At 39.4% G+C, this 23,338-nt stretch overlaps 1 protein-coding gene across 1 annotated transcript in view; it reads left to right on the top strand.

Moving 5' to 3' along the window:
* The first annotated feature begins 413 nt into the window (after window positions 1-413).
* Window positions 414-23,338, top strand: part of LOC139366099 (cadherin related family member 2) — a 41,481-nt gene continuing 18,556 nt past the window's right edge. The window contains exons 1-22 of the mRNA XM_071103197.1: window positions 414-546; window positions 6,081-6,143; window positions 6,510-6,578; window positions 7,252-7,403; window positions 7,572-7,622; window positions 8,082-8,171; window positions 9,146-9,235; window positions 9,617-9,739; window positions 9,945-10,094; window positions 11,882-11,957; window positions 12,143-12,255; window positions 12,366-12,584; window positions 12,872-13,027; window positions 13,771-13,935; window positions 14,762-14,823; window positions 15,274-15,517; window positions 16,258-16,491; window positions 19,503-19,572; window positions 19,878-20,477; window positions 20,749-20,820; window positions 20,993-21,042; window positions 21,347-21,504. Coding sequence (XP_070959298.1) covers window positions 6,095-6,143; window positions 6,510-6,578; window positions 7,252-7,403; window positions 7,572-7,622; window positions 8,082-8,171; window positions 9,146-9,235; window positions 9,617-9,739; window positions 9,945-10,094; window positions 11,882-11,957; window positions 12,143-12,255; window positions 12,366-12,584; window positions 12,872-13,027; window positions 13,771-13,935; window positions 14,762-14,823; window positions 15,274-15,517; window positions 16,258-16,491; window positions 19,503-19,572; window positions 19,878-20,477; window positions 20,749-20,820; window positions 20,993-21,042; window positions 21,347-21,504 — 2,993 coding nt within the window. The 5' untranslated portion in view covers window positions 414-546; window positions 6,081-6,094. The remainder of the gene's footprint in view (window positions 547-6,080; window positions 6,144-6,509; window positions 6,579-7,251; window positions 7,404-7,571; window positions 7,623-8,081; window positions 8,172-9,145; window positions 9,236-9,616; window positions 9,740-9,944; window positions 10,095-11,881; window positions 11,958-12,142; window positions 12,256-12,365; window positions 12,585-12,871; window positions 13,028-13,770; window positions 13,936-14,761; window positions 14,824-15,273; window positions 15,518-16,257; window positions 16,492-19,502; window positions 19,573-19,877; window positions 20,478-20,748; window positions 20,821-20,992; window positions 21,043-21,346; window positions 21,505-23,338) is intronic.

Below are 23,338 nucleotides of genomic sequence, written 5' to 3'. Positions count from 1 at the left end.
TGGTTACTGTAGCCTGGTTACTGTAGCCTGGTTACTGTAGCCTGGTTACTGTAGCCTGGTTACTGTAGTTATCAGCATTTTACTTTACTGCACGAGACTCCTCACCTATGCTCCTGGCTGTCCGTATGCTATAGGCTACACCTAGCTGTCTTTAGCATGGGTGTACACATACACACACACACCACACACACACACACACACACACACACACACACACACACACACACACACACACACACACACACACACACACACACACACACACACACACACACACACACACACTGTAAGGAGGCTGCTGCATCTGTCCATCCAGGCCATGTTGTTCACTGTGTTTCTCAATGTGTGCTAATCATTAACATTTACAGCCTAAAGGAGAGGAGATAATCACAAGAGAGAGAGAGAGAGAGAGCAGTAGTCACAGCAGCAGGCTAAGGTCTCACCTAGACTCCAGTTCAGTTCTCTCCACATCCCTCTAGAACAACCACCTGTTATCTGGCTCTCTCTCTCTCTGTCTGTCTATACCCAACTAAGGAACGTGGGCCGGTAAGTCTGAGCTTTGAACACTTTGTTTGTGTTCATTAGAATAATATTTCTTTTCTTTTTCACTTGAATGTGTTGATGTGATTTGTGAGTAATGTGAATAAGGTCATTGGGGTTTTAGTGGGAGAGTAATATTCAGAGTAATGTGAATAAGGTCATTGTGGTTTTAGTGGGAGAGTAATATTCAGAGTAATGTGAATAAGGTCATTGTGGTTTTAGTGGGAGAGTAATATTCAGAGTAATGTGAATAAGGTCATTGGGGTTTTAGTGGGAGAGTAATATTCAGAGTAATGTGAATAAGGTCATTAGGGTTTTAGTGGGAGAGTAATATTCAGAGTAATGTGAATAAGGTCATTGGGGTTTTAGTGGGAGAGTACTATTCAGAGTAATGTGAATAAGGTCATTGGGGTTTTAGTGGGAGAGTAATATTCAGAGTAATGTGAATAAGGTCATTGGGGTTTTAGTGGGAGAGTAATATTCAGAGTAATGTGAATAAGGTCATTGGGGTTTTAGTGGGAGAGTAATATTCAGAGTAATGTGAATAAGGTCATTGGGGTTTTAGTAGAGTACTATTCAGTAATGTGAATAAGGTCATTGGGGTTTTAGTGGGAGAGTAATATTCAGAGTAATGTGAATAGGGTCATTGGGGTTTTAGTGGGAGAGTAATATTCAGAGTAATGTGAATAAGGTCATTGGGGTTTTAGTGGGAGAGTAATATTCAGAGTAATGTGAATAGGGTCATTAGAGTTTTAGTGGGAGAGTAATATTCAGAGTAATGTGAATAAGGTCATTGTGGTTTTAGTGGGAGAGTAATATTCAGAGTAATGTGAATAGGGTCATTAGAGTTTTAGTGGGAGAGTAATACTCTGGCCATCGTCATGTGGTGGATTGTGGGATTGTTCTGTGATACAGTAGATAAACATAGTAGTTCTAATTGAGCGTCATCGTTGATACACTCCTCTTGGCTCTAACCACTAGACTACCTGCTAGTTACTGGCCCAACGCTCTAACCACTAGACTACCTGCTAGTTACTGGCCCAACACTCTAACCACTAGGCTACCTGCTGGTTACTGGCCCAACGCTCTAACCACTAGGCTACCTGCCGCCCCATCAGCTGATATGTTTAACACACAGGCATATACAGAAATACTGTATACAAATAGACAAACAATTTGGACAGTTTTTAACATGTAAATTACACATTTTGTATTTATACTGTCCGCGTGTACGTTATTAATTTAGAACGAGCAATGGCGCATGTACGCAAAGCGTTGTTTTCACATCTGAATTTATGACAGGATACAGAACATGGGTATTACACATCTCTCTGGTTAAACATTGACTCCTGTTCGTTCCTGTAATGACAGCCTTATTTTAATGCCTGGCAATTCAGAGTCTCAGATATGATCTATTTCCAGTCTTATCTGTTTTCTCTCGGTTTTATATGTGTTGGAGGGAATAGCAGTCATATCGGACTACTTCCTTATAGTAAATAAGACAAACAAATTTGAGTGAGACCCGTTTTGGTTGTTATTTTGCCTTATTTCTCTTTTTTATGTTATTAAACTTGTTTCCTACAAAAATAATTCAATACTGTCTTATTAATAGAATGTAACTTTAAAATAACTTTTAGTTTAATGTTGAGTATAGGTCGTTATCAATACATCTTTTAGTTTAGTGTTGAGTATAGGTCATTATCAATACATCTTTTAGTTTAGTCTTGAGTATAGGTCATTATCAATACAACTTTTAGTTTAGTGTTGAGTATAGGTCACTATCAATACATCTTTTAGTTTAGTGTTGAGTATAGGTCGTTATCAATACATCTTTTAGTTTAGTGTTGAGTATAGGTCATTATCAATACATCTTTTAGTTTAGTGTTGAGTATAGGTCATTATCAATACATCTTTTAGTTTAGTGTTGAGTATAGGTCATTATCAATACATCTTTTAGTTTAGTGTTGAGTATAGGTCATTATCAATACATCTTTTAGTTTAGTGTTGAGTATAGGTCATTATCAATACATCTTTTAGTTTAGTGTTGAGTATAGGTCATTATCAATACATCTTTTAGTTTAGTGTTGAGTATAGGTCATTATCAATAAATCTTTTAGTTTAGTGTTGAGTATAGGTCATTATCAATACATCTTTTAGTTTAGTGTTGAGTATAGGTCATTATCAATACAACTTTTAGTTTAGTGTTGAGTATAGGTCATTATCAATACATCTTTTAGTTTAGTGTTGAGTATAGGTCATTATCAATACATCTTTTAGTTTAGTGTTGAGTATAGGTCATTATCAATACAACTTTTAGTTTAATATTGAGTATAGGTCATTATCAATAAAACGTCACAATAAGGTGCAGAGCGTTCGATTTGCCCGTTGGGGGCAAGAAGACCCCCAGCTCAGCTAAAACCATTGACAACTGTGCATCGTTTTCAAGGGATTGTGTAATACATGTTATCTATTCGGTTGTAATATCACCCACTCTGGAAGAGCATGAACATAGTGGTATGTTTTTCTATGTTTTTCTCCAACCAACGTATAGTGGCCTTCAGAAAGTATTCCTTCCCCTTGATTTATTTATTGATTTATTTATTGAATTATTAAGCAAATTTATATAAGTATTCATACCCTTGAGTCAATACTTTGTAGAAGCACTTTGGCTTGAGATTAAAGCTTTGAGTCAAAAAAAAATCAGTTTTGACATTATGGGGTATTGTGTGTAGATCAGTGACACCAAATATAAATTATAATCAATTTTAAATTCAGACTGTAACACAACAAAATGTGGAAAATGTAAAAGGGTGCCAATAGGTCTGTTATGGTAACAGTATTACCGCTACACCGGCGGTCACGAGTCCAGACCGTTTGGTCACGGTAACTATGCTTCTCCAAGCTCTAATGCTGCTGATGGTCATTAGTAGCCTACCAAATTTGCTAACTGCCTGGTACTCGGCACTCTATTGTCCCTCTAATGATCCTGACATCAATGCAAATGTAATCGAAACTCTAATCAAAACGCTTTATGAGAGCCCATGAGCTAATGTTGCGCAACATTTCTAACGGCTATGAAGTTGCGGTAGAAAACAGAGTTTCGATGGCCTCTATTAAAAAGAGGAGGTTCCCATCAGCTTTCTATAGGCTAGGCCTACTATGTTTATTTCTCAACTTTCCTAGTATTAAGCACATTGCTTTACAACAGGATTATAGCCTACCTGGCATAAAAAATGAACCACGGAAAAAAAACGGGTTCCCTTCGCTATTTAAATGCATAGATGACTTATTTCTTTCCTCTTCACCTGACCCCCGTTTCAAGACGGGTGGATGATAAATGATCCATTCAAAATCAAAACAAATGAATCATTTAGTATATGAAAAAGACAAGATTAAATCAAGAACAGTCCGATGGGTGACAATATTAGCCTATCACTTGTGAATTATGGCCAGCTTGTGTGAAGTAAGGCAAGAAACAGGGCGTGCCTTTTTTTGGTGACTTAAAAAAATAATAGTCGCACACCTCATGTAGACTAGTCCATAGGCCTATATGTTTTTGATAAGGTTAGTATCACACCTCATGTAGACTAGTCCATAGGCCTATATGTTTTTGATAAGGTTAGTATCACACCTCATGTAGACTAGTCCATAGGCCTATATGTTTTTGATAAGGTTAGTATCACACCTCATGTAGACTAGTCCATAGGCCTATATGTTTTTGATAAGGTTGGTATCACACCTCATGTAGACTAGTCCATAGGCCTATATGTTTTTGATAAGGTTAGTATCACACCTCATGTAGACTAGTCCATAGGCCTATATGTTTTTGATAAGGTTAGTATCACACCTCATGTAGACTAGTCCATAGGCCTATATGTTTTTGATAAGGTTAGTATCACACCTCATGTAGACTAGTCCATAGGCCTATATGTTTTTGATATGGTTAGTATCACACCTCATGTAGACTAGTCCATAGGCCTATATGTTTTTGATGAGGTTAGTATCACACCTCATGTAGACTAGTCCATAGGCCTATATGTTTTTGATAAGGTTTGTATCACAACTAAAGTAGCCAAATAACTTGTTAAAATGAAGCACATGAATCCGCTTTACGAGGGGTGCAGAGCCTAACTGGTATACATAAACAGCATGTGAGTTTCCAGTTTGGGGGAAGATCCTTTTCACCATAAAAATGCGCCTTCATAATAAAAGCATTACGTGCGTAAGAATGGTGTTTTTTGTCCAAATATTGTTTTTCATTTGCTTGTCATCTATAGTGGTGATGACAGTAGTCCGACGGACATGTCAAGCTCTTTCCATAAAACCTTCATCTCTGATGAAGCAAGCTAAATGACACATGCTGTTTGCTTAGCTGGCTAGCTAGCTACGTGCCAAATGGATAGGCTACTGGCACACATCTGAAAAACACATGATCAATTGATGTTCACTGATCATGAAAAGCATTCAGCGAGGCCTACTTGTTGTATAACTCTGATAATAGAGGTAAATGTAGAATAATGGGAAATGTGTAGTTCTGGTCTCTCTGCCCCCCCCCCCCCCCCCCCCCCCAGCAGGCAAATTGAACGCTCTGCATTAAAACCAACTATATAAGGTTCTGTAACACTATATTTTAAATAGTTACATTGCTGGAGGCCGCACAGGCTGCCCAATTCAGATTTTTTTGGCATCTGATACATCTGATATTTTACCTAATGTGTAAACAGCAAAATCACACATGGAATCTGAGCTTTTTACTTCCGATTTATACCACCTCATAGGTAGATCTGAATCCTGACACAAACCCCATCCTCCATATGTGACCTCTGTCTGGATTCTGAGATCAGATGTATTTGCTCTGATGTGTGTGTGTGTGTGTGGGGGGGGGGGGGGTACAATACCTGCTGTTACCATGACAACCACCCCCCAAAAAATATAAGGGAACAGTGACAGGAAAATGAGTGATGCATCTGTGTGCTACTTCAGAGTCTACATCAGTGTGAATGCACAAATCCGATATAGGTCACATATATGTAAAACTGACTGTGGACAGTCAGAAAAAAAAGATTGGATATAGAATTTCAGTTCTATTTCAGATCAGTTCAGTTCAGATTTCAGTTCTTAGAGGCGGCAGGTCGCTTAGCAGTTAAGAGCGTTGGGCCAGTAACCCCATGTTGGGTTCAAACCACCGAGATGACTAGGTGAAAAATCTGTTGATGTACCCTTGAGCAAAACACTTAACCCTAATTTCTCCTGTATGTCTGCTAAATGACTAAAACGTCAAACGTTAGTGTCGCTGTGTAAACAGCCACCGATACCTATCTGATTGGCTGAGAAGTTGTTTTGAGTTGTAAAATGTACTTCTACGGTGTTTTGAGTTGTAAAATGTACTTCTATGGTATTTTAAGTTCTAATAAGTCATTCTATTTTGTTTTGTGTTCTAATAAGTCATTCTATGGTGTTTTGTGTTCTAATAAGTCATTCTATGGTGTTTTGTGTTCTAATAAGTCATGCTATGGTGTTTTGTGTGTTGTCTGAGTTAGCAGGCCTGTGAAAGATGGAGGGCAGTGTGCTGCTGCTGTGTCTTGTGAGCCTCTTCACTGGAGGTGAGTACCTACCTGGGTCTCTAACCTCTCTCTGTCCCCAATGGCACCTTATTCCCTAAGTAGAGCCCACAGGGAATACGAGCACTGGTCTAAAGTAGTACACCCTACAGGGGGATAGGGTGTTGTTTGGGATGCATTCCAAGGCTCATGTTGCACTGGCTATTTAACCGCATTCATTTTCTACTTCTAATAATGTCCTGTCTATTCACACAGTGATACTGGTTGTTTAATGGCAATTTCACAGATAAAGTGAGGATGTTTAAACTCAATGTCAAATCTTATCAATATTATTGTAAAGTGTGACTCATTTTGCTTGATCTTACAGACTATATGATTCAACTATCACTGCTTTTTATTTCTCTACAGCTCAAAGCCAAAACCAAATCCCGAGCATTACAACAAGTTATGCTCAAATAAAAGAAGACACTCCGATAAGTATGTATTTATTGTACTCAGTAATACGGGAGGTTTTTTATAACAAAATAGTATGTCAATGCATGCTCTTTGCTATATACTGTTTTTGACTCACCTTTTGTCAACCCAACGCTCTCTCTCTCTCTCTCTCTCTCTCTCTCTCTCTCTCTCTGTCTCTGTCTCTCTGTCTCTCTGTCTCTCTGTCTCTGTCTCTCTCTCTCTCTTTCTCTCTCTCTCTGTCTCTCTCTCTCTCTCTCTCTGTCTCTCTGTCTCTGTCTCTCTCTCTCTCTTTCTCTCTCTCTCTCTCTCTCTCTCTCTCTCTCTCTCTCTCTCTCTCTCTGTATCTCTCTCTCTCTTTCTCTCTCTCTCTCTCTCTCTCTCTCTCTCTCTCTCTCTGTCTCTCTCTGTCTGTCTGTCTCTCTCTCTCTCTCTCTCTCTCTCTCTCTCTCTCTCTGTCTCTCTGTCTCTCTCTCTCTCTCTCTCTCTCTCTCTCTCTCTCTCTCTCTCTCTCTCTCTCTCTCTCTCTCTCTCTCTCTCTGTCTCTCTCTCTCTCTCTCTCTCTCTCTCTCTCTCTCTCTCTCTCTCTCTCTCTCTCTCTCTCTCTCTCTCTCTCTCTCTCTCTCTCTCTCTCTCTCTCTCTCTCTCTCTCTCTCTCTCTCTCTCTCTCTCTCTCTCTCTCTCTCTCTCTCTTCAGATGAATTTGCCTTTCAAATAGAAACATACGATCCCGATCCTGTTCCTGACCCACTGACATACATGATTACTGGGCCAAAAGCAAGCTACTTTAATTGCGACGCAAACACAGGGACAGTAACCATCCGGACCCCCTTGGAGAGAGATGATGATGTAAGTCCTCGTCTCCCATTTTAGTATTTCAGTATTGTTTCAGCCATTTTAGTATTTCAGTATTATTTCCGCCATTTCGGTATTATTTCAGCCATTTCAATATTTCTGTATTTTATCCTTTATTTTTCCTGAACTGAATCTCTAATTGATTGGCTTGTATTTGTTTAGGACAAGGGTGTATTCTCTATCGGCATTGTGGTTTCTGACGCAGATTACACAGTAAGTTCAAAATAAAGCCTCTAACTCTTTTCACAGTCCCCAAATCCAGAACAAATTCAAGAAAACGTACGGAATTATATAGAGTCATTATTGCATGGACCTCTGTTCCATCTCATGTTGCTCAAATGAACAGCAAACTTTGTTTAACAAAACAGATAAAGCAACACCTCACGGCACAACGCCTCTCCCCTATTTGACCTAGATAGTTTGTGTGTGTGTATTGGCCTTCTTTTAAAAAAAATACATTTATGTAGTTTTGTCTTGTCCATTAATGTTCTGTGTTATGTCATGTTTCATGTTTTGTGTTAGAGTAGCTGCTGCTTTTGCAGCAGCTAACGGGGATCCTAATAAAATAGAAAACATTAAAAAAAATTAACTATATTTTTAAAATGTATTTTATTGTTTTTAACAAATGTATATTTTATAACATGCACAATATATCATGTCATCTTTTTTCAGGTTAGCAAAGACATTCAGATAATCATAATAGATGCGAACGATAACCAACCCATATTTGAAAATACACCGTACAACGTAAATGTGGAAGAAGTAAGTCATTTTACATTCCTTTAATAAGAAATTCATTTATATGGTTCAATTAATTTTCCAGACATAATTAAGACATTGTGGGAAACTTTATGAGCCTGTGAAATCATCTAAACAGACAATGGTTTCAAAACTTTTCAGAAAATCTGGTAATTTGTGAAATCTATAGAAACTTTAGTAATTTTAGAAAAGTATTTATATTGTTTTCATAATTTTTACAGAAAGTATTCCTATCCTTTGACTTAGAACGTATTTTGTTGTTCCAGCCTAAAAAGAAAATGGATTCAATAAAAAATTCACACAATAAAAGTGAAATAAAGTGAAAAATGTTTTTAGATATTTTTTTTGCTAATTTATTGAAAATGAAATACAGAAATATTTAATTTACATAAGTATAAACACCACCGAGTCAATACATGTTAGAATCACCTTTGTCAGTGATTACAGCTGTGAGTGTTTCTGGATAAGAGTGTTCAAAGCTTTCATCAAGGCAAAGGGTGGTTATTTGAAGAATCTCAAATATAAAATATATTTTGATTTGTTTAACACTTTTTTGACTACGTAACTCAATATGTATAATTTCATAGTTTTGATGTCTTCACTATTATTGTACAATGTAGATATAACAATATATATATATATATATATATATATATATATATATATATATACTGTGCCTTTGGAAAGTATTCAGACCCCTTGACTTTTCTCACATTTCGTTATTCTAAAATGGAATACATAAAACAATTCATACACAATACACATTCAGTATGCAGTTTGCTGGTAATCCTCAGTGATTTAATTCTCACTTCATCCTATAAGACTTAGTATGGAGAATCGACATCTAACCGGGTCCCTTGCTAGTAGCGTATAGTCAGGGATTCATTTTTTTGTGCTATACATTTTAAACTTACTTTTCTAAAGTACTATTGTGCCTCCAACTTCCTCGCCCCCCTCTGTCTGTTTATTGTCATTAGAATACTGCCTTGGACACTGTTCTGTTTCAAGTATATGCCAAAGATGTAGACGCTGGACTTGCTGCTGTTGTAAAGTACCACATTGATGAGGTAAGTTTTGCTTTTGGACAGAAAGCGGATTTTCTGTATTGATTCATAAGTGAACCTGATGCAAAACATCAACAGTGAATTTAGAACCAAATTACACCCCCATTAGAACCAAGTTACACCCCCATTAGAACCAAGTTACACCTCCATTAGAACCAAGTTACACCCCCATTAGAACCAAGTTACACCCCCATTAGAACCAAGTTACACCCCCATTAGAACCAAGTTACACCCCCATTAGAACCAATTTACACTCCCATTAGAACCAAGTTACACCCCCATTAGAACCAAGTTACACCCCCATTAGAACCAAAATTAGAACGGACTATGTGCCTCGTTATGTCAACTCCATGTATTTAAACCCAACTCTCTCCTCGGTTCTAGGCTAGTCCAAGTGATGGACTAAATCATTTTACTATCAATGAGAATAATGGTGAAGTCAAACTGGTTAAACAACTGAATTTCACAAGTTTGAGCACTTTCTACAGGCTCAAGATCAACGCCACTGTAAGTAGCCCATCTCAACACTCTGTTCACTGTTGGATCTTCACTAGTCACTTATTTTTTTTTCTTTATTCCTGACTAACAAGCATGTTCTTTCTGGAATTGATCATGTTTTTCCGATCCAGTTGTGGGCTTAATCTGAGAAACTGTCTTATTAAATGTGTTTTTTTGTTTGTTGTGTGTTTCTGATTGTGCTTCCTCCTCACAGGATGGTGGAGGTCCTGTGTATAATGAACCTAACCCTGTTCATCAGTCCAACATTGCTTTTGCTTTCATCACCGTGGTGGACGTCCCAGACATGGATCCACGGTTTCTAAGTACTCCTTACGCGACTACTGTCACTGAGCATTCTCCCGTGGTGAGTCAGGTGTTGCCAAAACGGGGCACTTTCTTTTTAGTTCATAGTTCGACCGACCTCAGAATATCGAACAAACGTTCACATCGTGTTTTCTACCAACTGCTAAGTCCTTTTACAATTTGTTTATCGTTGTTGCTAGTTGCTGTATTGTCCTACATATTCATCTTCCTAAATAGAAAAACAATTGTAGAAGCAAAGGTATGGACCAAGACAGTTCCAAACGGTACCATTTCCCTACTTGGTGTTAGACTTTTGATCAGGGCCATTTACTACATTGGATCAGGACCATTTACTACTTTTGACCAGGGCCATTTACTACTTTTGATCAGGACCATTTACTACTTTGGGTCAGGGCCATTTAACTACTTTGGATCAGGGCCATTTACTACTTTTGATCAGGGCCATTTACTACATTTGATCTAGGCCATTTACTACTTTTGATCAGGGCCATTTACTATATTTGATCAGGGCCATTTACAACTTTTGATGAGGCCCAATTACTACTTTTGATCAGGGCCATTTTCTACATTGGATCAGGACCATTTACTACTTTGGGTCAGGGCCATTTAACTACTTTGGATCAGGGCCATTTACTACTTTTGATCTAGGCCATTTACTACGTTTGATCTAGGCCATTTACTACTTTTGATCAGGGCCATTTACTACTTTGGATCAGGGCCATTTACTACTTTTGATCTAGGCCATTTACTACGTTTGATCTAGGCCATTTACTACTTTTGATCAGGGCCATTTACTACTTTGGATCAGGGCCATTTAACTACTTTTGATCAGGGCCATTTACTACTTTTGATCAGGGCCATTTACTACTTTTGATCAGGGCCATTTACTACTTTGGATCAGGGCCATTTAACTACTTTTGATCTAGGCCATTTACTACTTTTGATCAGGGCCATTTACTACATTTGATCAGGGCCATTTACTATATTTGATCAGGGCCATTTATAACTTTTGATGAGGCCCAATTACTACTTTTGATCAGGGCCATTTACTACTTTTGATCTAGGCCATTTACTAGTTTGATCTAGGCCATTTACTACTTTTGATCAGGGCCATTTACTACTTTTGATCAGGGCCATTTAACTACTTTTGATCAGGGCCATTTACTACTTTTGATCAGGGCCATTTAACTACTTTTGATCAGGGCCATTTACTACTTTTGATCAGGACCATTTACTATTTTTGATCAGGGCCATTTACTACTTTGGATCAGGGCCATTTAACTACTTTTGATCAGGGCCATTTACTACTTTGGATCAGGGCCATTTAACTACTTTTGATCAGGGCCATTTACTACTTTGGATCAGGGCCATTTAACTACTTTTGATCTAGGCCATTTACTACTTTTGATCAGGGCCATTTACTACATTTGATCAGGGCCATTTACTATGTTTGATCAGGGCCATTTATAACTTTTGATGAGGCCCAATTACTACTTTTGATCAGGGCCATTTACTACTTTTGATCAGGGCCATTTACTACTTATGATCAGGGCCATTTAACTACTTTTGATCAGGGCCATTTACTACTTTTGATCAGGGCCATTTAACTACTTTTGATCAGGGCCATTTACTACTTTTGATCAGGACCATTTACTATTTTTGATCAGGACCATTTACTATTTTTGATCAGGGCCATTTACTACATTTGATCAGGGCCATTTACTACTTTTGATCAGGGCCATTTACTACTTTTGGGATGCCAAAGGGGACAAAGCCTTTGTTGACGTCAGCCTTTAACTGAACTCTACAGTCTCCCTTTCATTTCAGGGCCAGTCTGTGTTTAAAGTGGTTGCAATTGATCAGGACTCAGGAATCAACGATGACATCACCTACAGCATTGAAGGTGAGTATAGCTACTTCTCTGAACGTCTGCTCATTACAGGTTGTTAGCGGAACATCAGCGTAAACGCTGTCATTGTGCTGACAACTCTTGAAAAAAATAAAGATTTTTGTTGTTGTTTTTCATTCAAAAATTGTTGGAATAATGATGAAGATTGGACTGTGATATATGTTTTGTTATTTTTGCAGGTACCGATGACCTGTTTGACATCACGGCCAACGATGGAATCATATCTGTCAAAAGTGATATTGATAGAGAGGCTTTATTGGACATCAATTATGTTGTGGCCCTTAAAGTGACGGTATACTCTTACTGCTTAAATCTTTTACGTAATTTCCAAAAGTCATTTATCCAAAAGACAATATTTTAATTTCAGTCTGACCCCACTGTTAATAAAAACTACAATTCCAGGCAACGGAGGTTCATCCAAGCGTTCTGGGGACCCAAGCACACACCTCGACTGAGGTGCGGATTACCATCGGTGACATCAACGACAACAAGCCTAGATTTTACGACTGTGGTGTGGAGCCCTGCGCGGAGGCCAGCAGCTTCACGGCCAACATCTTTGAACACTCCTCCATGGGTGTTCCAGTCGACGACCTCAACATCAGAGCCAAAGATTTGGATCAGGTCAGTCCTTTCTAAGAAATAGGGTTGGACATTTTTTTATTTTTATATTTTTTTGTAACTCTTGGTTGGAAGATTCCCAGAGTTAGGAGAGGGGAAAGGAATAATGAAAAACTAAATATAAAATACTCCAAACAAGGATTACTTGAAAATGTACTGGAATTTTGCAACACTAATCACAAAATATATATTTTTTTATTATTATTATTTTTTTTTAAATACGTCAAAGTCATGTGGGACCTGAGTTTACTCAGGCCAGAAAATTGATCAACATCTGTATTCTGATGTAGGGAGATAATGGAAAATTCGAATTAAGTCTTGCTGGACCAGACAAGGATGCGTTCAGTGTGTCGCCACAGATTGCCTACTCAGAAAGCCCGGTTCAGATCATGGTCAAGAACTCCCAGGCTGTGGACTACGAGACCAAAACATCAATGGTTATCCAGGTATGAGTCTCAAATGGCAACCTATTCCCTATTTAGTGCACTACTTTTCACCAGGGCCCAATAAGGATCAAGGTCAAAAGTAAGGTACTATGTCCACGTAAATGTGGGAAATGTCTTCACTATAATTTGACTGACTGAAACCAAAGACAAACACCATTGTCAAAAAATCATCAAGGACCACCTTGTTATCATAATCATTCAAATACATTTGACAATATTTTCAAAGAAGATGTGTGACAAGTCGATTGAAGATTTCAACCAGACAAACTAAGTGGTTTGGAGTGTGTCAGAATGATCCTAGCTTAGGCTGAAACAGGTTTTTGAGTCGTTTTTTAAGACGCCAAGCAAACACACTTAGGATCCATTACAAACAGGTTGATTACTTACGCTAAAGGAGATGACATTGCACCCTTCACACGTCTATAGCCAGGTGAACTGCAGACACGCAAGAGACATTGAACGGTCTCTACCAGGACGGTGGTCAAGCTGCAGAACGTGAATAATGACATCGCACGATCAACAACACATTGTACCCCAAAAGTATTATTTTGACGGATCATATCACCATTTTCAAAACCAACGTTTTTTTTGTCTCAAACGGCACTCTCTTCACCAAACAGTGCACAGCTGGGAATAACCTGAGGTTTACGTACTGATGTTCACCACAGAGTACAACATTCTTACTCCGTCCGAAAGTCTGTGATTAAAACTTGAGGTTAAATCGTGGTTGTTTTTCTGTACAGATTATCGCCAAGGATCACTCCAACACAGCAGACTGCTGTTCCACAGCTACAGTCACCATTCAGATCAAAGACATTAATGACAACAGCCCCACGTTCCCCAAAGAAGTCTACATCCTCAAGGTTGATGAGCACAGTCCTAATGGAACCACTGTGGACACGATAACAGTAGGTCTATGTTATTGTTACCATTCTAACAGTAGGTCTATGTTATTGTTACCATTCTAACAGCAGGTCTATGTTATTGTTACCATTCTAACAGTAGGTCTATGTTATTGTTACCATTCTAACAGCAGGTCTATGTTATTGTTACCATTCTAACAGTAGGTCTATGTTATTGTTACCATTCTAACAGTAGGTCTATGTTATTGTTACCATTCTAACAGTAGGTCTATGTTATTTGTTACCATTCTAACAGTAGGTCTATGTTATTGTTACCATTCTAACAGCAGGTCTATGTTATTGTTACCATTCTAACAGTAGGTCTATGTTATTGTTACCATTCTAACAGTAGGTCTATGTTATTGTTACCATTCTAACAGTAGGTCTATGTTATTGTTACCATTCTAACAGTAGGTCTATGTTATTGTTACCATTCTAACAGTAGGTCTATGTTATTGTTACCATTCTAACAGTAGGTCTATGTTATTGTTACCATTCTAACAGCAGGTCTATGTTATTGTTACCATTCTAACAGTAGGTCTATGTTATTGTTACCATTCTAACAGTAGGTCTATGTTATTGTTACCATTCTGCCTGAAATTCAACCAATGTGCAATGCTCTCTGTGTTTGATTTGAACAGCGTCTTGAAGTATCGAGTGTTAACTCACTCAACAACCCAGGTCGCACTGCTGGGTGTAAATCTAACAAACACACTCGTAATAAAATGTGAATCAAAAGTCCTTTGACTTGGGTTCTTGTCTCAGTGTATTTTTGATTTGTTGCTGCTAAATCTATTGGAAGTACAATCACAAAAACTCTACTTCTCTCCAGGCAACCGATCCTGACACTATGGATGTTGATAACATCAGATACAGACTTCTTCCCGACAGCATGTACGTACACTACATTCCATTATCACTGTATGTTGTCTTGTGATCCATTCCAGGGTTTCCAGTATTGTGATCCATTCCAGGGTTTCCAGTATTGTGATCCATTCCAGGGTTTCCAGTATTGTGATCCATTCCAGGGTTTCCAGTATTGTGATCCATTCCAGGGTTTCCAGTATTGTGATCCATTCCAGGGTTTCCAGTATTGTGATCCATTCCAGGGTTTCCAGTATTGTGATTCATTCCAGGGTTTCCAGTATTGTGATCCATTCCAGGGTTTTCTTATGTCTATATGATACTTCATTCATTTAGTTTGCTTTATATAAGAGGCTTTCATAAAACCTAAACAATATACAGTATATCAACTTTGATGTTGTCTGACATGAGGTGCCAAAGTTTGTGAAACGAGACCCAATACATGAGAACTAATTACTAAAAGAGATTTCTGGTTTTCAGACTAAAGTACTTCAATGTGAATGCAATGACAGGGAGGATCTATGTGACAAACAGCAAACTGATCGACCGAGAGGTCACCTCCCTGTATTCTCCAACTCTGCAAGCAAGAGACCAGGCCAACAACACAGGGAACGCTGTGTTAGAAATCACACTGACAGACATCAATGACCAGACACCACAGTTCAACAGAGAATCCTACATCGACTATGTGAAAGAGGGCTCAAACCTAAGAATTCAAGTACAGGTCAATATCTGTCTCTATACAAGTGTATTTCAAACCTCTCCTCAGGGACCCCCTAGACATTTTATGATGTTGCTGTAGCCCTGAACAAGCTCAGCTGTTTCACCTAATCAAGGACTTTATTATTAGATGAATAAGGTGTGGAATAAGCATTGTAAATAAGAAATTGTTCTTAATTGTTCTTAATTGAAAATAAAAAAACATAGAACGCTTGAGGAACCCAAGAATAGATTTGAAAACCCCCTACTCCACAACACGAGTGTCAAACTACTTCCATGGAGGGCTGAGAGCTTCCAGGTTATCACTTCTTCCTTGTGCTTATTGGATCAATTGAAGGTCACTGATCAAGTGTGGAACTCCCCTCACCTGGTTGTCTTAAGACTTCATTTGATAAAGATTGAAAGGAAATAACTACAACCAGCAGCCACTGGCCCCCTCCATGGAATGTGTTTGAGACCCCTGCTCTACACACAGTAACCAAAGGGTTAAAACGGTCTACAGCTGAGCCTCATGCTAGTCTATGGCAGAGACCCATAGACCCGTTGACCCGGGATAATTCTAGTAACTTTCCAAAAAGTCCCAGGTTTTTTGAAGAATCCAGGTCAGAGGATTCCAGATTTCCTGCTTATTCTGTACTGAATTTCAGGAATCTTCCAGGAATTTGGGAGAAAGTTATCAGAATTTTGCTAGACCTCTGTGCTGCTTCTAGTTGTTGGTGAATTTTTCCTTCTTCTCGTTTGCAGGCTACTGACAGAGATGAGCCGCCCAACAGCGAGATTGTGTATGGAATAGTTAACAGTAACTACAGTGACAAATTCACCATTGACCCCACCACAGGCTGGTTGGAGAACAATGGCCCGCTAGACAGAGAGGCCATGCAGGCCAAGGATAATGGGCAGGTTAAGTTAAATGTGACAGCAACTGACAAAGGCAGTCCACCACTGGCCACCTGGGTGCCAGTCATCATCAATGTGGAGGTAAGATCACTGTCCATCCCTCACAAACCTTTAACAAGTGCACAGACAGGGTGCATTGGTACCTGGGCCCATAGTCACAAAGCGTCTCAGAGTAGGACTGTTGATCTAGAATCATGTCCCCCTTGGCACCTCTGTTACTAGGTCCTAAACAACTTTGCATTTATGTTTTATTTAAAAAAAAAAATAATAATCCTATATTATTATCCCAGAAAATGTTTTGCGTTATTACATACAGCCGGAAATAACTTCTGGATATCAGAGCGGCGGTAACTCACCAGCGTTACGACCAGAAATACGACTTTCCTGGATTGGATCCTTTTGTTCGTACTCAACCAATGCAATTTAACTTATCCCTGAGGCTGTTTCAAGACGCCGCCAATGGAGAAGAGGTCTTCGGAGTGGACTTCTAGTCCGACTCAGGAGGCGCGCACACCATCCACCGCTTCCGAGTATATTACTCGCTAATGTTCAGTCTCTGGACAATAAAGGAGACAGGTTCAGGGCGAGGATTTCCTTCCAGAGAAGGTCCATAGTTCCACTGTCCTTAAGGGGGGCAGAGCAGTCAGCCTCTGTGGAGGTTAGCTGCTCTGTCCCCCTTTTTTTTGGCCCATTTCCCCAATCACCAGGCCCAGAGTTGGAGTCTGGACAATAAAGTAGACAGGTTCAGGGCGAGGATCTCCTTCCAGAGAGACATCAGGGACTGTAACATACTCTGTTTCACAGAATCATGGCTCTCTCTGGATATACTGTCCCCGTCCATACAGCCAGCTGGGTTCTCAGTACATCGCGCAGACAGGAATAAAGAACTCTCCGGGAAGAAGAAAAGCATAGGTGTATATTTCATGATTAACTACTCATGGTGTGATTGTGGTAATGTACAGGAACTCAAGTCCTTTTGGTCACCCAACCTAGAATAACTCACAATCAAATGCCGACCGCATTACCTCCCAAGAGAGCCGTGTATATTCCTCCTCAAGCTGATACCACAACGGCCCTCAAGGTATTACACTGGACTTTTTCCACATGTGGTTGTGTTACAGCCACATTCTCAAATGGATTAAAAAACAATTCCCCTTATTATAATGACAAAAAATAGTTTTTGAGATTATTTTGCTAATTGATAAAAAAATATATATATCTATATATATATATTACATTTGCATAAGTATTCAGACACTTTTACTCAGAACTTTGTTGAAGCACATTTGGCAGGGATTACAGCCTTGAGTCTTCTTGGGTATGATGATACAAGCTGTGCACACCAGTATTTGGGGAGTTTCTCCCATTGTGCTCTGCAGATCCGCTCAAGCTCTGTCGGATTGGATGGGGAGCATTGCTGCACAGCTATTTTCAGATCTCTCCAGGTCTCTACAGTTCGATCGGGTTCAAGTCCGGGCTCTGGCTGGGCCACTCATGGACATTCAGATATTTGTCCCGAAGCCAATCCTGCGTTCTCTTGGCTGTGGGCTTAGGGTCGTTGTCCTGTTGGAAGGTGAACCTTCGCCCCAGTCTGAGGTCCTGAGCGCTCTGGAGAAGGTTTTCATCAATGATGGTTGCCCTTGTGGAAGGTTCTTCCATCTCCACAGAGGAACTCTGGAGCTCTTTCAGAGTGACCAATAGGTTCTTGGTTCTGACCAAGGCCCTTCTCGTCCGATTGCTCAGTTTTGCCAGGTGGCCAGCTTTAGGAAGAGTCTTGGTGGTTCCAAAATTTGGACTCATCAGACCAAGGGACAGATTTCCACATGTCTAATGCCCATTGCTCATGTTTCTTTGTCCAAGGAGGTCTCTTCTTCTTGTTGGTGTCCTTCAGTAGTGGTTTCTTTACAGTAATTTGACCAGGAAGGCCTGATTCACTCAGTCTCCTCTGAACAGTTGATGTTGAGATGTGTATGTTACTTGAAATCTGTGAAGCATTTATTTGGGCTGCAGTTTCTGAGGCTGGTAACTCTAATGAACTTATCCTCTGCTGCAGAGGTAACTCTGGGTCTTCCTTTCCTGTGGCCGTCCTCATGAGAGCCAGTTTCATAATAATGCTTGATGGTTTTTGCGACTGCACTTGAAGAAAATTTTAAAGTTCTTGACATTTTCCTGATTGACTGACCTTCATGTCTTAAAGCAATGATGGACTGTTGTTTCTCTTTTCTTATTTGAGCTGTTCTTGCCATAATATGGACTTGGTCTTTTACCAAATCGGGCTATCTTCTGTATACCAACCCTACCTTGTCTCAACACAACTGATTGGCTCAAATAAAAATTCCACAAATGGACTTTTAACAAGGCACACCTGTTAATTGAAATGCATTCCAGGTGACTACCTCATGAAGCTGGTTGAGATAATGCCAAGAGTGTGCAAAGCTGTCATCAAGGCAAAGGGTGGCTACTTTGGAGAATTAAAAATATATTTAGTTTTATATATATATTTTTTAAATGATACTACTTAATTCCATACGTGTAGTTTCATAGTTTTGATGTCTTCACTATTATTCCACAATGTAGAAAATAGTCAAAATAAAAAATAAACCTTGAATGGGTAGGTGTGTCCATACTTTTGACTGGTACATATATATACTGTATTTATCCTCAGGACTCCGATATTGCTTGTCCTAATATTATAAATGTCTTAATTCCACTCGTGTACTTTTAGATTTGTGTGTCTTGTTTTGACTTGTTAGATACTACTGCACTGTTGGAGCTAGGAACACAAGCATTTCTCTACACCCTCAATAACATCTGCTAAATATATGTGTGCGACCAATAAAATATGATTTTTATTAGACTTTTATCTTTAGATTTAGAAGGAAATACTGATCCTCGATCACCATTCTTAATCTGAGAATCTTTATGCATGTGGACTCTTTTTCGACTGGATAGAACTCCCGACAGATTGTTTAATGTGTAAGGGTGTCTTCTTGACGTGATCAGAAGTAAGAGGAAGGCTTCATTACCTTGTATCTTCGTGAACATAAATTGTAAATTGTAAAGCTTCACTGGTCTTCTAATTTCCAACCTAGGATATCAACGACAACACACCGAAGTTTCGAAAAAAGTCTTACAAATTCTTAGTGGAGGAGGGGAAGAAAGGTAAGCACATGTTTCTTGTTGTTGAATTCAGACATTTTGCCGCCAGTACCCTGATTAAAATTTTTGAGGGAGGATGTGGTTTAGTCCCTACTTCTCCTCAGAAAAACATTGATCATTGCCTCAAACATAAGCGATCTCCCGCCAAAAAAAACATGCCTCTTCCCACTTTACCATGCCATCATTGTGGAATTTGTTCTTAACTGACTTGCTTTGTTGATAATAATCGTTTAATAATCGACCAAAAACATCTAGATAATCATGAATTGAAAAACATAAAGCCGTCTCTTTCTGTCTTCCTCCAACAGCTGAATTTGTGGGCTCCGTCCAGGCGGTGGACTTGGACCAAACGATCGATCACAACCGCATCTCCTTCAGCATAGTCAGCGGAAGCTTCGGACAATTCATCATCCAAACCTTCAAGGACGAACCCGATGGTTACATCGGCAACATCACGGTCGACCCGGACATCGAGTTGGACTACGAGAGCAGCTTCAAAACCTTCAGCCTGGATGTGGAGGCCATGGACCTGGGATCCATGAAGGACACTGTAAACGTGGAGGTGATTGTGGTGGATGTGAATGATGAGAGGCCCCAGTTTAAGCCCGTTGCCCCGTTGCACATAAAGGAGAACACCACTATCAGTGGAGCCGTGGGGAGTTTCGAAGGGGTGGACCTGGACAAGAATCACTTTCTGGTCTACCAGCTGGTCTCCAATAAGTGCCGCTGTAACGGCTCCCTGACTCTCGGGCCCTGCCCAGAGGACTGGTTCATCCTGGAGCCCACAGGGGAGATCATACTGAACGAGGAGTTTGTGATCGACTTTGAGAAGTGTGACCAGGTTGAGCTGGAGGCCCAGGTGGTGGATGAGTTGACCCAGAAAGGGGAGAACAACAGCGCAACACCAGGTCGGTACCTCCGTCTGGTTCTGTTTGGTTCTGGCTCTTTTTGGGTTGTAAAATTCTCAGGTTGAAAGATTCCCTGGGAACGACTCTGGGGATGAGGTGGGAATAAGCAGGAAATCCAATAATCCTGCAACTGGGATTTCTGGAAAACCTGGGAATTCTGGGAATGTTACCAGGAATTTGTAACCTTATTTTGTAACATTAGTATCGTTAATATCTACGTTTGTAACTTTAATATCTTTCAATGTATTCTAACAATTCAAATTAATTTCAGGGCACATTGTGATCAACATCGAAGACATCAATGACAATGCCCCTGCTTTCGAAACAACAGATTCCTTATATGGTAAATATGTTTCTAAACTTCAGCACGTTGTATGGTAAATCTGAATATCTTAATATCGTATTTTTGTTTATATATATATATATATATGATCATTCATTTTACTTTATGATATGAATCTATATAACTCCAGATTGACTTAACAGTGTTCTTACCTACCTTACCCTCTCTGCAGTTGTGGTGTCAGAGACGGCCTCTGTAGGCTCAGTAATAGCCAGTGTCACTGTGAGTATAACTGTGTAAAATGGACAACGTCAGTTATTTTTCTATTTGATAAGGTATAGCAAAACAAGTGCCGGGGCAGGGCACTATTTTTTATTTTTAAATCTCAAAATGTAGCTTATTAATAAAAGGTAGACTCAGCAATATGCCATCATTATACTGTACATAGTGGGACAGCTGCATGCTATGCAGAATTGTTTTGAATATAACATAAAGTATACCATTTAATTCATTTAACTTGAAGACTTGGCTGCGATATGAGTTGTAATGAATTCCAGTCTTCTTTTTCCCCCTTTCCCCCGTATAGGCTACAGACCGTGATTCCGGGAAAAATAGACTAATTACATTTTCGATAACAAATATCCAATTCAGGGATGACGTCAACAATAGAACGACCGAGTTGGGCAGTCAAGTGTTTCGAGTTGTCACCACACAGGAAGACGACAAATACGTCGGAAATATTCAGTGAGTATATGAATGCTGTCCGGCCGGGCAAGTCATGTTTTAACTTCTGATTTCACTGTAATTAATAGCCGTTAATAAGAAACAATAGCCGTTAAGAAACACAACACAGTAGCCGTTAAGAAACACAACACAGTAGCCGTTAAGAAACAACACAGTAGCCGTTAAGAAACACAACACAGTAGCCGTTAAGAAACACAACACAGTAGCCGTTAAGAAACACAACACAGTAGCTGTTAAGAAACAACACAGTAGCTGTTAAGAAACACAACACAGTAGCCGTTAAGAAACACAACACAGTAGCTGTTAAGAAACAACACAGTAGCCGTTAAGAAACACAACACAGTAGCCGTTAAGAAACACAACACAGTAGCCGTTAAGAAACAACACAGTAGCCGTTAAGAAACAACACAGTAGCCGTTAAGAAACAACACAGTAGCTGTTAAGAAACAACACAGTAGCCGTTAAGAAACAACACAGTAGCTGTTAAGAAACAACACAGTAGCCGTTAAGAAACACAACACAGTAGCCGTTAAGAAACACAACACAGTAGCCGTTAAGAAACAACACAGTAGCCGTTAAGAAACAACACAGTAGCCGTTAAGAAACAACACAGTAGCTGTTAAGAAACAACACAGTAGCCGTTAAGAAACAACACAGTAGCCGTTAAGAAACAACACAGTAGCTGTTAAGAAACACAACACAGTAGCTGTTAAGAAACAACACAGTAGCCGTTAAGAAACACAACACAGTAGCTGTTAAGAAACAACACAGTAGCTGTTAAGAAACACAACACAGTAGCCGTTAAGAAACACAACACAGTAGCTGTTAAGAAACAACACAGTAGCCGTTAAGAAACACAACACAGTAGCCGTTAAGAAACACAACACAGTAGCCGTTAAGAAACAACACAGTAGCCGTTAAGAAACAACACAGTAGCCGTTAAGAAACAACACAGTAGCTGTTAAGAAACAACACAGTAGCCGTTAAGAAACAACACAGTAGCCGTTAAGAAACAACACAGTAGCTGTTAAGAAACACAACACAGTAGCTGTTAAGAAACAACACAGTAGCCGTTAAGAAACAACACAGTAGTCGTTAAGAAACAACACAGTAGCCGTTAAGAAACAACACAGTAGCCGTTAAGAAACAACACAGTAGCCGTTAAGAAACAACACAGTAGCTGTTAAGAAACACAACACAGTAGCCGTTAAGAAACACAACACAGTAGCTGTTAAGAAACAACACAGTAGCTGTTAAGAAACACAACACAGTAGCCGTTAAGAAACACAACACAGTAGCTGTTAAGAAACAACACAGTAGCCGTTAAGAAACACAACACAGTAGCCGTTAAGAAACACAACACAGTAGCCGTTAAGAAACAACACAGTAGCCGTTAAGAAACAACACAGTAGCCGTTAAGAAACACAACACAGTAGCCGTTAAGAAACAACACAGTAGCTGTTAAGAAACAACACAGTAGCCGTTAAGAAACAACACAGTAGCTGTTAAGAAACACAACACAGTAGCCGTTAAGAAACAACACAGTAGCCGTTAAGAAACAACACAGTAGCTGTTAAGAAACAACACAGTAGCTGTTAAGAAACAACACAGTAGCTGTTAAGAAACAACACAGTAGCCGTTAAGAAACAACACAGTAGCTGTTAAGAAACACAACACAGTAGCCGTTAAGAAACAACACAGTAGCTGTTAAGAAACAACACAGTAGCTGTTAAGAAACAACACAGTAGCCGTTAAGAAACACAACACAGTAGCTGTTAAGAAACAACACAGTAGCTGTTAAGAAACAACACAGTAGCCGTTAAGAAACAACACA

This window comes from Oncorhynchus clarkii, chromosome 14, assembly GCF_045791955.1.
Source record: "Oncorhynchus clarkii lewisi isolate Uvic-CL-2024 chromosome 14, UVic_Ocla_1.0, whole genome shotgun sequence".
NCBI lineage: Eukaryota > Metazoa > Chordata > Actinopteri > Salmoniformes > Salmonidae > Oncorhynchus > Oncorhynchus clarkii.
The sequence above is the reverse complement of the archived record's forward strand: the minus strand, read 5'-3'. Positions and strand labels throughout refer to the sequence as shown.